This window comes from Argiope bruennichi, chromosome 4 (genome assembly GCF_947563725.1).
Source record: "Argiope bruennichi chromosome 4, qqArgBrue1.1, whole genome shotgun sequence".
NCBI classification, from domain to species: domain Eukaryota; kingdom Metazoa; phylum Arthropoda; class Arachnida; order Araneae; family Araneidae; genus Argiope; species Argiope bruennichi.
This window is the reverse complement of record NC_079154.1, coordinates 135,486,913-135,503,524: the sequence shown is the minus strand read 5'-3', so window position 1 is coordinate 135,503,524 and position 16,612 is coordinate 135,486,913. Positions and strand designations below refer to the sequence as shown.

Below are 16,612 nucleotides of genomic sequence, written 5' to 3'. Positions count from 1 at the left end.
CCATTTCCCTCTGAGCAGTCTAGTATCATATGATGGAGCAAATAAATGAGGGCATACATCTGTACTGCATAGACTTGTAGTTACAGTGGTCTTCATTCTTTATTAGGCAATGGCGGCATGTTTTTGTCTCCGCATTTTTACTTTGAAATGTAGGAATTTTACAGAGAAGAAACATTGCAATCAACAAAAAAATTCGACCTCCGAATTTTGATAAGTCTCCTCATTTTCGGCATTCTTTAGTCCGAAAGATCCAACTTTGAAATTATATCTGTGTTTGAATTATATGCCTGTCTATTAGTATGCATACTAATATCACTGTTCTAAAACACGAGGTAAAATGAATGATATTTAACATATGATTTTATATTGTAGAATTGTAAACTTCCGTCCAATAATGCATTTTGGTCAAACCTATGTAGGGATAACTGGTAACTCCAACAAACGCAAAAAATCCCTATAAATAAATGATTTGTGTCTTGATGTCAAATATGCAAGACAGTACCAAATTTTGAACCTAATCGGTCAATGAACAATCCAAATGTATTCTCGTTCTTTTTACAGTAATACAAAATCATATCACAGAGTATGATGTATTGTATACACTTGCGAGAAAGTCAAGAGGATAATATACTCCAGTTGATTTTACTGATTTTTACGTACATTTTCTCTGTAGTTTATATATTCGAATTATTGATTATCTTCCAGAAATTTTATAACTGTATATAATTTCAGTTTTTACGAGGACATATTACCTTCCAACTATCAGAAGTTCAGTTTCCGAAGCCTGTTTTCTGAATCTTCTCCAGATGTCCATAGTGAAGATCGTGGAACTGCTATTGAAAATGGATGTCAGTGAACTCATCAAGGCAGCCAACATCGTCGATATCATAAGACCGCGAGCTCCTAGAAGTTCATAAAAATAAAAAATACGATCAATTATTTTGTATCAACAGTAAGTATGTTTTCACAAACAAATTTTATGCTGTAAACTGCGATAATGAAACATGCTTTTTTTTTTAAATTTTTAATTGCATAATGGTATTAAGATCTTAGTAAGAAAAAGTTAAACTGTATTAAAAACTATCCGTCTTTGGCAACTGGCTTCTTCGCTCTCATTTTTAATTTTTTAAGCAGAGAATCAATTAATATGGAATGTATTTTTTAAAGAAATATCAACTTCATTTTCAACGTTTATTGATACGTCTAAAAGATATGAATTAAATTGAATCGGTCTATAAAAATTATTTAAGTGCAAATTAAAAAGCGAATGTATTACAAAATAAAAGCGGAAGTAAAATTTCTATTTCGGAAGTAACATTCAAAGAAAATAATTTTTTAACTCATAATTTTAGTACTGACAAAAACAAGCGACTGAGTGTCTTGATGGATTTTTATTTAAATTTAATCATAGCATAGTGTCAGACTAAAATCAAAGAAAATATTGAAAATAATTTTTTTTTAAATATATACTTATTTTTAAAAAGAATTATTTTTATATACAAATGGAATTGATTACTAAAAAGATAATCATTCGACTTTTAAGATAATGCATAAAGGATTTTTGGGAAATAATAGTTTCTTAGAAGATATGAGCATCTGAACGGTTTTCTTAGGCAAGTTACAGCGATTACCCATCTGGCGGCTGCTAAGCCTGTTTTCACTCTTGACGCTTGTATCCAACATCTTGACTTTTATTCCTTCTTTCCTCTGACTGAATGAAGTTTTTAGTGACATGGAGACATTTTAATAATACTTTGCACCACACCCGGGATATTTTAATAATATTTTGCAGCTCCATTAATTAATTAAATGAAGTTTTGAATTAAGTACAGTTGTAAAAAGGTTAATTAAATATAGTTACAAGTACAATGAAGAAGTCTGAAAGTCTTGTATGATGCTTTGTTTACATTTGACTGTTGCTATTTGACAACAAGTAATAATAGCGATTTTTGTGTCACGCACGTTAGCGTTTATAGATAAAAAGCTTTAAAATTATTGCAAGAGCTCTTGCAAACTTATTAGATACTGATATCCACTATTCGGAATATTGTTATTTTATTTTTTTTAATTAAATATATTTTAAAAAATAAAATAATAAATTAAATAATAAAATATTTTGAAATAAAATTTTAAAAAATAAAATAATAAATTAAATAATAAAATATTTTGAAATAAAATTTTAAAAAATAAAAGTATTTAAAAATAATAAAGCTTTTAAAATTAATATATTTAAATAAACAATGGAAATATTTTCAACTCTTCCTTCGTTTTGATCTTCTTCCTTTACTTTGAATCACCAGTAACCCTCTCTTAATTCGAATCACCAGTCTAGTATCTCTGGGTATTTCAGTTTTTCCTTCCTATCGTTGCTTTAACGACTATTCAAGTTCAACCACATTATTTTTATTGAAATAAGCAGAAGTGTACGGTTTATGGTTTATGTGTACTGTTTGATGTATATGTGTCTGATCTAAAACACCTGGAGGTGTCCCTTCTTTATATCCTCTTCGTTCGGTAGTACAGAACTTGAATGACCATACTCGCTGATTAGGATATTTTTAATATTTTTTTAAAGGTTAAAAGAGACATCGTATATAAATCTTTTTTATGTGATATCCACTTCAGAATTATTTGCTGAGAACTGTACAAAAGCGCCAATATCAGCAGATTTATTTTTATTATTAAAAAAGTCTTAAACTTGCTGGAGTTGTCTTCACAAATCTTTCTCGTATTTATCTAATAAAAGTGAATTTGTGTTTTAGACACATTTATATCCTGCCGATTTTAACCAAAATTGTCACGGATTAAATATCATCAAATAGCAGTACAAAGGTTTAGTTTTGAGTATTTTGTTAATACCATCATGTGTGACTGAACAGGACTATTCAGTATTCCATACTTGTAAAAAAAAAAAAAAAATCTATAAATGACTGACACAAGTGGCCACCAGAAACAAAGAAAACTTTTGTTTTTAATTTTTTTTTTCCTTTATTAGGATTGTTTTTCACTCTAAGCAAAATATGAAGTAAAGAAACTGTAAAAGTCCATCTTGAGTAAAGAAACTGTAAAAATCAACCAAAATGGCAAATCCAAAACATGTTTAAAATTTGGACCGAACTTCGTTCTTTCAAATGCTTAACAATGTTAAAATAATTTGAATTCGCAAAGCTGCTGAATTTTCTGTAATGGTATGGAAAATGAAAAAGGAAGATGAAAAATAACCGTTCTCTAAAGATACTGTATCGTTCCAAATATCTCCTGTATCAAGAAACTCTTTGGTCACTCTTGGAAACCAGCTTGAAATCTTATTATTATTGCTTACTAACATGCTCCAACTCACCAGCAGGCATGAGTTCCAACACTAATTTCGGATAGGCGATGTTTGTGCAACCCAGTTTACTTCCACAGATTTCTTCACACATAACGGGATCGGAGCAGGCCACTTCATCTAGAAAAAGGGAAGCGTTTAAATTAAATACTTAGTCCGATGATTAAAAAAGCATGTCGTTATTCAGTACCTCGGAATAGCTTGGAATGTCTCCGTAAGAACACAACTGCCGTATTAGAATTAGTAATAATAAAACGGAAATGTCTACTCATCTCTTGAAGCTCTTTCATTGGAAGACAAAGCTTTCCTTTCTTTTAAAGAAATAACTTTTTGCTTGCCGCGATATTTTCCTCTTTTTTTACAACTCTGAAATCGCATAAACGAATAAGAAATTTAAATATTAATTAATGTGAAATAATAGAAAAATAATAGCGGATTTGAAACATTTGGTAGCACATAAAATCGAAATCTAATATCATTTCTATATATGATCGGTAGATTGTACTTCTGTTACACTTAAATGGGATTTTGACCTCTCATTTGTGTTTTACTTGGAGAAAAGGTTCTGGGATTCAATCTAACCGCAGAGAGCAATTCTTTGGTAAATTGCATTCAGCCACCTAGTTTTTGAATAATGTTAGTTAGGAGCAAGAGCACAGAAAAAAAAATCGCAGCTTTCCTCTTTTGAAAATTTCACAGCTATATCCCCTTCTCAACCCTCTAGACCACTGGAAGTATATAGTTATAACTCGCCTCACATATTGTAACAGTGAACTGATTGTGTTGATAAATAGCATCAATGAGAAAATATAATTCCATCAAAATTGTTTGGAAAAAATATCTAATGGAAACTATGTTCCTTGGTATTACTCATGATAAACATCTTATATTCAAAAATAAATCATCAAACTTTAACCTTTAATAAACTCAAAACTATCAAGGTAACATTAGCTTCTAATAAATCAGATAACGCTAAAACCACTGACATCATATGGTTTTCCCATCTGGGAAACAGCCGAAGATTCACATTAAAGAACTTGAAACCCTCCAAAATAAAACAGCAAGAAAAATTTGTAATATACAATAATTCGTCTGGAACATTAATATTCATAAGACTTTACAACTTGTAAACCTTTATGATTTCTATTATAAACTGTCCTCAAAATTCTTTAAGTAAACTCGACAAAAGTGGCAATATAATCATTAAAAAAACTCGGAATTTATGATCCAAGACATCCTAAAAATGTTAGTCAGATGTCAGAAAACTAAGACATCTGATCATTAGCATGCCCATTCATGATTTTCTTCAATACTGCACCAATAGGAATCTGCTATTGGAATTTTGATAATAATCTCATTATATTAACAATCAACATTACTTTTACTCTCTCTTTCATATTTATGCTTAATCTTTTCATATTATGCTCTCTTATATTATAAAATTCTTGCACTTGTTCTACATAGTTGTATTGTAATGCCACTTTTCCAATTCAACAACAATGGGCAGCGGTTAAGAAACTTTGAGTTCAAGGACTGTCTGAACCCACTTCACATCGGAAAATGCTTCTAAAGTTGCAAATATGTCCACAAAGATGAAATAATGTCTCTTTAGAACACAGTTAAACTAATATGCCTTATCTAATCTATTACATTTAATCTTACTCGCAAAAGATAGCACACCCAAGTTTGAGAACAACATGCAATAGAGTTATACTTACTTAGAGAAAGCATTTAACTTAATAAGATTTTGCATGAGGGATCAAATTTGTAAAGATACCATACTTACTCGGAAACAATACTCTGGCCGCCATCCCAGGTATCACGAGCAAGAACAAAGGCAGAAGTTTCAGATATCCAGCCAAAATGCAACCACCTTTAGCGTGCGACAGGTCTTTAGCCGATAGAGCTCTTTGGACAATTACCTAGTACAGACAGTTTGATGATCAATTTCGAAAATCAAGATGTATACTGCTACAAGTGCTTTTTTTCTTTCATTGCGTTTTTCTAATTCCTTGAGATACCATGGTTGAAATAAAATTATTTTCTTTGAAAAGACACGATATCGATAACTATTTCTGAATGTCTATGATACATCTTCTTAAGCATTTTCCATAAAGGACTGTTTTTACACGTAAAATAATGTTTGATTTTTATAAAATTAGAAATAAAATTTTTAAAAATTGCTTTGCTAAATCCTCAACATCGAAGATTTTCTTTCTTTTTTTACTCTTTTTAATATAAAATTTGAGTTACTTTAATTCTTTTATGTATAACGTACCTTATAATGGACACAAAAAGCGGAATATTATTTTAAAGAGGAAAATTAACTCTAAAAAGTCATTTTAATCTCATAATTTATCAGTTCTTGAAAATTCATGCATGAAAGGGTTAATTAGTATTTATACTTGTATTTCAGAATAAGTGTAAAAATGCCTTAATTAATTACCTTACTGATATTGGAAATTATACAGGATGGTCTGTAAGGACGTGGATTTTCTGGAACCCGCTGTGATTTGGGAATAAGAATGATTTTTCAGATTTTCCACGAGTTTGGAAGGGATTCTAATTGCAGATACTTATTGTAAAGTTCTAAACATCTGTACTTATTATTGGGAAAATACGAAATTCAGCCATTATATATATAAAGACATCATCTTTCATTTTAACATAATACACATTCTTCCAATACAAGGTATATAATACTGAAGCGCCATACTTAATGAAAAATACTTTTAACTTATAGACTACATATTGTCTGCAAATTTCGTCTTGCAAAAATTTCCCAAAATGTTCTATAGTCGTCATTGGACCTAGGACTACCGGATTTGGTATCTAATTACTTCTTGGGTATTAAAAGTTCAAGGTTCACTTTTAATATCTAAGAAGAAGGTCTTTCTTGAAAAGTTTTAATTAAATGCTTTGTTAAAAATTATTTATAAATGTACAGACATCGTCTCTCATTTTAACATAGCCAGCCTCTCATTTTAACATATAGAATACCGACGCGTTATATTGAATGAAAATGTACTTATGATATTGTTTATAGGTTGCACACTATCTGTAAATTTCGTCTTTCAAAAAATATTCCGAAATGCTGTGAAGTAACCACTGGATCTAGAGAGACCAGATATGGCACTCTACTACCTTAGCTACTTATAGGGTAATAGTGAATAGAATCTTGGAGTATTTTAATTACATCCTTAATCGGTAATTATATCAAATTTCTGAAGTCCCCGATTCAAATTCATTATATGAAGCGACTGTATACAGATTTCTCCACAACTCCACAGAGTTTCATTATTTTAAAAGTCAAATGAGATTTTTTTAAAAATGAGCTGGCTATATCTTCTCCTGTATTTTAAGATTTAAAATTTCGAAGCTACTGAAGATTTATACCAAAATGAACTGATTTTAAAACAATTTTTCAATACGAAAATTTTGAATACAATTTCAAATAAGGAAAAAAATCAATACTGTTTACAGTTTTAGAGCGTACTAGCTTCCTTGGAATAATTGATTTGTTTAAGTCGGACTAATTTTGTATTAAACTACGCAGTTACAAGAAGACCATTTTAGTATATACTTGCATCACTCTTAAGTGGTCATTTCACTCACTTGCCTATAATCAACTATTTTCCTCCTCGAATTTTATTTTGATCAAAATTTTGATAAATTTGTTTTCTTTTTTTTGATCGATAATCTAAAACGGTCACTGTGGTGCAGCTATACCATGAGAAAACCACTGTATATACCGACTTTTTTTAATTTGCATATTTATTCCAAATAGTCTGAAAATTTTTCATTCTGGAGAAAATTATTTTTTACGAATACTCTGGATTTCTCAGAAAAAATATAATTTTCTAATTTGTGTTTTACCTTCATATTTAATATTCTAGTAGAATAGCAAATATCCTATTTCCCAATTGCAATATTCCTGTTCTAAGGATAAATTCATTAATCTCAGTTTACTTTTTAAAAAAACAAAAATTGGAGTGTCTGGACTATATTAAAACAGCTCGAGAATCTAATAGAAATACAATTTCGTAATATTGGAATAATTAATAAGAATGCTTTGGAATTTTATCACATTTCTGATGTATTTTAACTTTTTTTTCTCCCGATTACATTATGTGTTTTATTTTCTTTATAATATTGCTCGATTTCGATCAAAAAAATTTCTCATATTTTATTACACTAATAAAATGGCGTTTAAATCCTTTTTTATTATTTACTAGCCGCCTTTGGCGACCAGCCGGTTCGCCAATCTTAATGTTCGTTTAAATTTTAATAATTGAATAGGTTGAACCGGAGTTTAACCCCCTTCTTCGCCAAGTTGCGACAACGCTCCAAAGCTGGCAATCTTTATTATGCACTATAATTGAACATCTGCTCCTTTGCTTTTGAACATTTCGCAAGGTCGTTGTTGGCGATTTTTAAAAATTGCTCCAAGCAGGAGGTTAAACTCCGGTCGTACCATTAAATATTCCAACTTTAATAGATTCTTCGGCAAAATATTTTAAAACTTCAAATTTTGATAGTCATATAATTCACTCATAATATTATAAGGGCCTTCAGTCATAGCCTGATATGTATCTCTCTAATTTTCTGTTACCCCTCGTATAAATTATGCTTTAAATTAAAGTGTAAAGGATTAATCTGCAATTAATATAATAATATTTTTTACTGAAACAAAGCATTTTTTTAATACTATGATTACTGATAATAGAGTCACTGAGCGTTTAGACTTTATGGGCACTAAAGAATATCTTTCTTAATTTATGTAATATCTCAAGAATTTGTCAACAAAAATTTCTCAGATTCATCATGAACAGATCGATTCATTAACAATGTTTAATTTTAAATGCATCAAACACTAAAAAAATAAAATGAATCGTTTAAAATAATCGGTCGAAAACAGGTTTAAAAAACTACTTAAAAAACGATGTACTTAAAACTATAAGCATATACAAAAAAGTATATAACTAACATAAATACAATTTAATTACAAAAGCATCCAATTAATCTAAAAATAATTTAAATCATTGAAAATAGGTTAAAAAAAAACTACTTAAAAAACGATGTACTTAAAACTATAAGCATATACAAAAAATATATAACTAACATAAATACAATTTACTTAAAAAAGCATGCAACTAACCTAAAAATAATTTTAATCATCCGTTGGTTGCCATGGCAACAGTCAGAAAACAATGCGCATGCGTGAATTTTCTTCGCCAGTTACGTTAACGCAAGTGCGTGAATTTTTCTACGCCAGTTGGGGTAACGCTATGCAGATTATACATTTTTAATTTTCTTTATTCTGTTTTATTTTAATTCAAAAGTACTTCAGAATGAATGTGAAACATGGATTCATTAACAATGTTTAATTTTAAATGCATAAAACATTAAGAAAATAAACAGAATCGTTTGAAATAATCCGCCGAAAAATGTTAACCCTAGCCTCAATTCTGTTGGGAGAAAAAAATAACTGAAAGTTGGCGGTGGGGAAAATGGAAGATTTTTTTGGCGGAAAAGTTGGCGGTGGGGAAAATGGAAGATTTTTTTGGCGGGAAAGTTAGTTTTTAACTAATAATTAAAATTCTAATTAAAATTTCAAAAAAAGGGACCCCAGGTGCACATTCCCGACCTCTAAGGTATACATGTACTAAATTTGATAGCTGTATGTCAAATGACCTGACCTGTAGAGCGCCAACACACACACACACACACACACACACACACACACACACACACACATTGAGCTTTATTATAAGTATAGATTATTTTTCTTTTTAAATCTTTCATATCTTTCATAATATATGACTAGAAATTTTGAGTGACGTGATCTCTGTGAAATCAATTTGTCATTAAAATCACGTATTCATCTATAATTATGAGCTCTAAAATCATTTAAATATTATATTATCAAGGGAAACCCATTACTCTACAAAAATTCGAAACTCCAGTACACAATGGAAGATAGAGAAAAAAAAAAAGGCTTGTGAACTTTCATCCATAGAGCAGAAAACATGGGAGGATAAGTAAAAGAGTTTATAATAAAAAGACACAGAAGTAGATTTTTAATCTTTAATACTGGGTACGGAGCCTTCCTGAAAGCACGAACTCTTTGATTTAGGGGTAAGAGAAAATGTTGAAATTTAGGTTAATTCATGTGACAAATGTTTACTATTATTAAAAAAAATCAGATAGGCAGCTAATAAATGGGCAATATTAACAGAGAAAAATTCCCAACAGCAAAGACTAAGCGACATAAAAGTAGTTCGTCATTCCCAATATTCCGTTGCATCCGTAAGTGCACACGGTGATTTGTCTATTATCCGTTGCTGGTGATATGAGGAAGCCTCGTAAGTCTATTATTCCGTGATGGATGATGAATGAAAATCTCCGGATGCATATTATTCAGCTGACGAGAAAAAAATAAGATAAGGTATAAAATTTGTAAGGCTATTGTTGTTTGGAATCCATTGCAGTTTAACAAATGCAAGAAAAAAAAATGCCATTTTTTCGTTTTTCTGAGAGTTTTCTCTTGAAGAGATTCAAGAAAATTTTAAAAAGAAGGCTTTTCACCTGATCGGAGCACCAGTACCAGATGGCATTGATGGTCAATCCGACAATCATCCCGGTCGCCGGCAGTTCAGGGTCAGAGGGGGAACGGAGGAGGTGCATGTAGTTGCCGGGAACGGCGCTGCAGGACTCGTTATCCGCCCCGTAGCCCACATAACTCTCATTCACAGCGATCTCCCCGAAACTTTCCATCAGGTGAGAGTAGCCGCCCGCCTTGGATATGCCTGAGAACGCAAATGAGAATCACGCTGCTTTGATTAACACATCATTTATAATATATCCGTATAATGTATCCGTAATATATCATTTAAAATAAATTTATATTAGATGTGGTTTTCAAACATTAGACATCCGAAAACATTAATAATCAGAATATCATCATTAATAATCAGACATTTCATTTTATCATTTGAAAATAAATCTGTTTACGAATTTAAGCTTTATAGATTTTCCAAAATAGCGAGTGTAATTAAGCACAGAATATGCATTAAAATAGGAGTGGCATAGCAATTTTTGTGAGAGAATTTTTAAGGGCGACTACATATCGAAAACAAGAGTATTCGAGGAAGATAAAATGTTTCAAGAAAACGATGAATCTGTCACATCACGTTCTGGAAAACCATTCTCTCCGTCTTATCATCAGCCTCTATCAAGACATTATAGTATGAAATTATTGTTTATGATGATAGCTATCACTGAATATTGGTTTTGTAATTTTGAGGTTACTTGACGATAAAGAAGAAAATGATTGATCAGAAAAGAGGATTTTTAAACATCCTAAACTTGAAAATTACTTATGCAAGAAAACTTTATTTTTTTCTTTTAATTTCCTAGTTTTTTTAAAAAAATTATTTGAAATAATAGCCATGATAATGCATATAAATGGTTCTTCATCGATCATTCAACGATCATGAACACAAAACTACCCTTCGTCAAAAACTTTATGCGTATAAATAACATAATTTTGTTGACGCATGGCCGAAAAAAAGAAACTTTTGGAATAAAATTTAATTTAGTTTTCCAAGGTAGGCATTCTTTGTACACGGAGAGTCAAACGGAGAGAGATAACAAAAGTCACATTGATTGGATTTTGAATAGGCTAATATATGTTGCAGGCAGTGTGAAAATTTCGGTTGAATTCATAGACGGATCCTCCTTCTTTGGGAGAATGGAAATGATGTGGGAAGTGGTTAAACTTTTAATTCCGTCATAAGGTTTTTACGATTGAGGATCAAAAACTGAATTCGAGAAATGAGTTCATCATCACAACGAGTAAATTTTGTACTAAAATTCTTTGATAGCTGTTGGTTAGAAGTTAGGAGCTGAAAAGTGATTTTTAACTTCGATTATTTTTAATATGTTCTACACATTTGTATGAATATATAAAGACCAAATATCACTCATTCACTGACAAACGGGAAATATTCCTTGACGCTAGGAACAGAAACTTGAAAATTGCCAGATGATTCCTTCTTTTCCAAACTTTAATTAAAAATTTTCCTAAATCTGAATTTTTTTTCGCAATAACTTTGGAACTTATTATTATACAGAATTTGATTTAACACAGACTTAAAATTTTAAAAAATTAGCTTTTCAATGATATTAATTTTAATTCATTTTAATGATATAAATATAATTAATTTTTCGAAGGTTTTAGAGCACAATTGCAATATAATTTCTATTGTAATGAAATTCAACTCCAATAAAATGGAGTTGAACTTCAATAAAATGAAGTAAAAAATGATTCGCAATAATTCTTTACAAAACCATATGCTCGTGTATCTTATGTTAAAATTATAATAAAAATATTGCATTTTGTGGATTATTTTTTTAATTAAATATGATATTTGTTAGATATGATGTCTGGCAACCATCTTAACGATAGGCGAATATGTTTTGAACTTGGTGATGGGACAGTAACGTGTTTTAAATGTGTAAAGTCAAACCACAACAAATATTTAATTTCTCTTCAGACTTTGTCATAATATAATGGAAAGAAATAAAAAGAAATGACTGGTTCTGCAATATCGGCATTTGAAGTGAGAAAGGCTGGAGGAATAATTAAGAGTCATGGTTACAAATAATCAACTACATAATTATTTTTGAATTAGCAAGCAAAATTACTGACTGAGTAACATTTTGATTTTTTTTTCCTTCTTTCTGTTCTAATCAATTTCTATCAAATTTAAAATTTGGAGAGTGATTCTATGAACCTTGCTTAGTTTAGAAATATTAAAAGCTGTAAAAGAAAGCAACCGATTGAAAATGAATTGATGAAAAGTTTGTTTATGAAAGTGAGAGAAGTTTCTGATTAAGGATGGAAAAATCTCATGAACACACACACGCACATACACATATCAAAAAATAAAATATGTTACATCTGTATATGTCTGATATAGAATTTCACGATTTCTACAAAACTCCAAATATTAGATAAACAATATACTTGATATATGATTTCAAATATTTTAGAGATTAAAGAGAGAAGTATTCTTACTTTTAACTGCTAACACCAGAGCACCAAAAAGCATGAGGATGGTTTGAGCAAAATCGGTCCATATAACTGCACTGAGGCCACCTAACAGAGGAGTAAAAAATCTTTAAAATAAATCTTCAGCCTGACATCCAAATTAAGAAGTAGTTTACTCGATGCCACAATCAAACAAACGTCATTGCGCATGTCATATGAAGTTGATCGCACATTGTTTTACGTGTTTCCTGCGCAAAGGAATTAAAAAGTAAATTGCCACCTTACATTCTAGTTCATAGTTTGAGCACGAAATGATTCAACTAACTTCTCTATAAATTTCAATTTCTAAACAAACAGACTGTCTAGATTTTGCTCATCCATTGAGAGAGAACGTGTGTTTAAAAACAAATAAATATAAAAAAGTTTATTTTATAACAAAGATTATGCATTGTAGTATTATAACAAAGTAATTTTTCTGCGCATACTTCTAATGGGTAAAAGAAATTATTCCCCAGGAATGATTTTAATCATTAGCATTTTTTAAATATTATTCTGGTAAACTGCTGCAGTCACAAAGCAGGGGACTATTAAATCAGTTAGTGAAACTCGTTCGGCATCTTTTTTTTCCCACAATATTTTCAGTATACTAAGCTGCTTTCTACATCCTATATTATTACTATTGCCATTATCCGCCTTGTTAAAAAATAAAAGAATGCTACAGCACTAATGAAAAATTGAAAAACGCTTAACTTTTACTATTTTGACTCACTTTTTTCAATTAAAAGAAAAAAAATACTCAAAATTAACTAAATACTTTATCACAGTCTTTCAAGTAAAATAATTTTTTTATGAAGTAACATGAAAGCAGTTTTCTCCTCATTTCAAACGAAATTGAATAACACGTACTTGTATACTATTATTAAAACTTTTATTTAAGCCAACGCATAATATAAGCTCTGATCAAAAAATAATTATCTATTTATGTAATAATAAATCCTAGCAAAGCAATGTCTGAAAAATGTCGTCGTATGTTTTCTTTAAAAGAGTTGCAGAATACAGAACTTGAAGCAACCTGTTTATGTTGCAAGGGGCATCGAAAAACCAAGTAATTGGATATCATTATCAGGAGCTTGAAAAAACATAAAATTGTTCAGAGAGGAAATCCTACCAACCTGCTATTGTAAATATCGCAGCGATGGCGAGAAGTGCGAGGACAGATCCATATAAGTCCAGCTTGATGGATTGATTGATAAATATTGCTCCAGCGTATAAATCAGCCTATGAAAGTAGTTCGATAATTAATAGGATGGAAGTTGAAGATGTGCCGGGATTTCAGCTATTTAGCCCTTCGATATACAATATTAACTGCACTGGAGAGAGAGAAAAATATTCACCAAACTGGGAAAAGACCGGTTTATCAGAAGAAAACAATGTTGTCACATGAAACATATTTTATTTAACTATGTTAATGCCACACTAGCTTATAGAGGTCTGCTAATAGTTTCTTATTATTTTAATGACATGGGGGGGGAGGAGAATATTGCAAACGAGAATTATATGGATTTTTCAGAAACTTATTTATAGAAAAATATTTCCTATCCTTACATTCATTAGCTCTTATTAACATAATTGTTTATTTGCTGCTAGTAGAATTTGTTAAACAAAGTCGATATATATAGTATTTCAGATATTTATGTTTCTGTAAGTTAGAGGAGAATAAACTTAACTGGTAATAATAGAAGAAAAAAACCGTGAAAAGAAACGGTGATCCTAATGAAATAGGGACCAAGGAAAAAACGCATAACCTATTTTTTAAATGATTTTACAAACGCTGTTTGTTTTCTGGATTACTAAGAATTACTGGATTGTTTACGCTTTTGAAAAACAACAGAGGCATTCAGCGCTACTTGGCATAACTTCATCACAATTTGCTAATTTACTTTATATATAAAATAATAATTAATAGAATTTATCGAATGTTAATTTATAGAATTTATCATAAATGCAATTTCATGAAATCCTCACTAGTCGAGTATTATTATTATTGTTATTATTTTTATGATATCATTCCAAGTGACACAATGATATTTTATAAATTTAATGATGTCAATTAGGAATTATTAATGCCATATATAATTTTATAACAATGGATATATAGTATTTTCGTAAGAACTCAGCAGTTGTTCATTTAATGTGTAATGATTTATTTTGCTGTATTCATATCAATTAATCTTTCATTTTTATACATTTCATGTTTATCATAATGACTGTCTCTTAAAGTATACTTCACATCAGAATTTTAGGAAGCTAAGATAATCAAGCAAATGTCTTAAACGTTTTCGAATTATGAGGCTCACAGATAGCTCCAGAAAGGGGCGTTATTTCAAAACTATGTATTTTTAACTGAGGAAGATCTGAAAAGTGGCGATTTATCAAAATATGGAGTTTTAATTTTTTGATAATTGCAATACTTGCTTCATATTCCATATATGTAAAAGTCAAAACATAAATAATCAAGGTGAGCTGATTCAATTCTGCGTTCAATTTATGGAGACGAATGCTGTCGTTGATATGAACGCGTAACCAATTAGAAGACTTAATCAATGCGATTAAATAAAGACAGACTTGCCGCTTACTGGAATCCTTTATCGCTATATTGTTGATCCCTCCCAACATCTATGATTTAAAAAAATCTTGCAACTTGAATTTTGAGCAGCGAGTCTAACGTGAAATGAAAATGAATATGCCAAAACTTTGTAAAAATATTCCATGCATTGATTATATTATTCATTGCTATATGTTTTGCACCAATTAAAAAAAACAAAAGTCAATAACAGAAATAATACATATGAAGTAGTATCAATTCGTAAATAACTTTTTTCGATAGTTTTTGTCGATGCTCAAAAAACAATAATCTTGAGAGAAATTTCTTGAAAAAAAATCACTCTCTTACTCAAAGATGCCGCAGACCGAAAATCTCACCTGTCACGTGTGTCAGACGTTTATGTCAGTAAAGGCAGATAACAAAATAAACAAGAATTTAGAACGAGTTTGTTTTTATACTTGAGAAACAAGATGCGGTTTTTTAGAAATTACCAATATGCTCCAATTCAAATGTTTTCGACCTGATGATTTCATATCTCCAGCTTATAAAATAGGGGGGAAAATGCTTCCATTTTGCAATTTGAGAAAAAAAATATTCTGTCAAAAAAACCTGTCTTTCGAAAAAGATCGATGACAATACTCAACTGTATGCTTTGTGTTTAACTTTACTGCTCTGTTTAGATTTTTTCGGTTTCTAAAAAAAATTTAATTTGTTAACATGAACTCGATTGAAGAGAATCAGATCTCACTCAGAATTCTTAGTTAACCTCTTTATTTAGGAATTTATTTAACTTTTTAATGAGACAAGACATCTTATTTGGGGCGATTATAATTATCTCAATCCATATAATATTGCGCGGGCATTTGAGATGCTGAAGCATTTTTAATTGATTTTTGCATATTAATGCATTTGCATTATAATTTGCATATTATTAAATCGCTCAACACTTTCGCTTAGTTGCTGATTAAAAATTAACAATTCAGTAGTTCGAATCAGATTCGTCATTGTATGTGAAGGAGTTAAATATATGACAGAGGAAATATGAGTCAATATTTATCAAAATAGAAGAAAGCTAATTTTAATAAAATTCTATATTTATATCTCGATAAATGCATGGCCCACCTGAGAAATTTTTTTTCTCGTATATTTGGTTCGAAATTCAGAAAAAAGCCCATTTCCTCCATAATATCGTTACAGATAAATCAGCAAACTTTTGAAAGTCCGTAGTTATCTACATATGTATGGGCCACCTTTAATCAATAATTACGGGTAAAAATTTTATGACATTTTAATTCTAGTTATTTTTTGTCTGGAATGTATGTATGCAAATATCCTTTCTAATTAAGTAAATTTAGCTACTTACCATTTTAGTCTAACAAAACAGACATTGATAAATCGTCTAAAAGTGACAAATTTTCGAAAACGACAAACCATTCCTTTCAAGATTAAAGGAAAGAAAAAAATATTTTAAAAATGAGTTAATTAAACTGATTAAAATCAATTAATTAAAAATTAAACAAATTTTTAAAGATATGTTTAACAGAATACCATTATGCGAAGTTATAACACATGAAAGGCAGATTCCTTTGACGTATATAAATTGTATTAATCGGTTGAAAGTTGT

At 30.0% G+C, this 16,612-nt stretch overlaps 1 protein-coding gene across 1 annotated transcript in view; it reads right to left on the bottom strand.

The window, feature by feature from the left end:
* The window catches only part of LOC129965620 (sodium/mannose cotransporter SLC5A10-like), a 42,069-nt gene that overhangs the window by 7,082 nt on the left and 18,375 nt on the right, over window positions 1-16,612 (bottom strand). The window contains exons 6-11 of the mRNA XM_056079672.1: window positions 13,556-13,661; window positions 12,411-12,491; window positions 9,917-10,137; window positions 5,115-5,250; window positions 3,341-3,448; window positions 753-903 (exon numbers count right to left, since the gene is read on the bottom strand). Coding sequence (XP_055935647.1) covers window positions 753-903; window positions 3,341-3,448; window positions 5,115-5,250; window positions 9,917-10,137; window positions 12,411-12,491; window positions 13,556-13,661 — 803 coding nt within the window. The remainder of the gene's footprint in view (window positions 1-752; window positions 904-3,340; window positions 3,449-5,114; window positions 5,251-9,916; window positions 10,138-12,410; window positions 12,492-13,555; window positions 13,662-16,612) is intronic.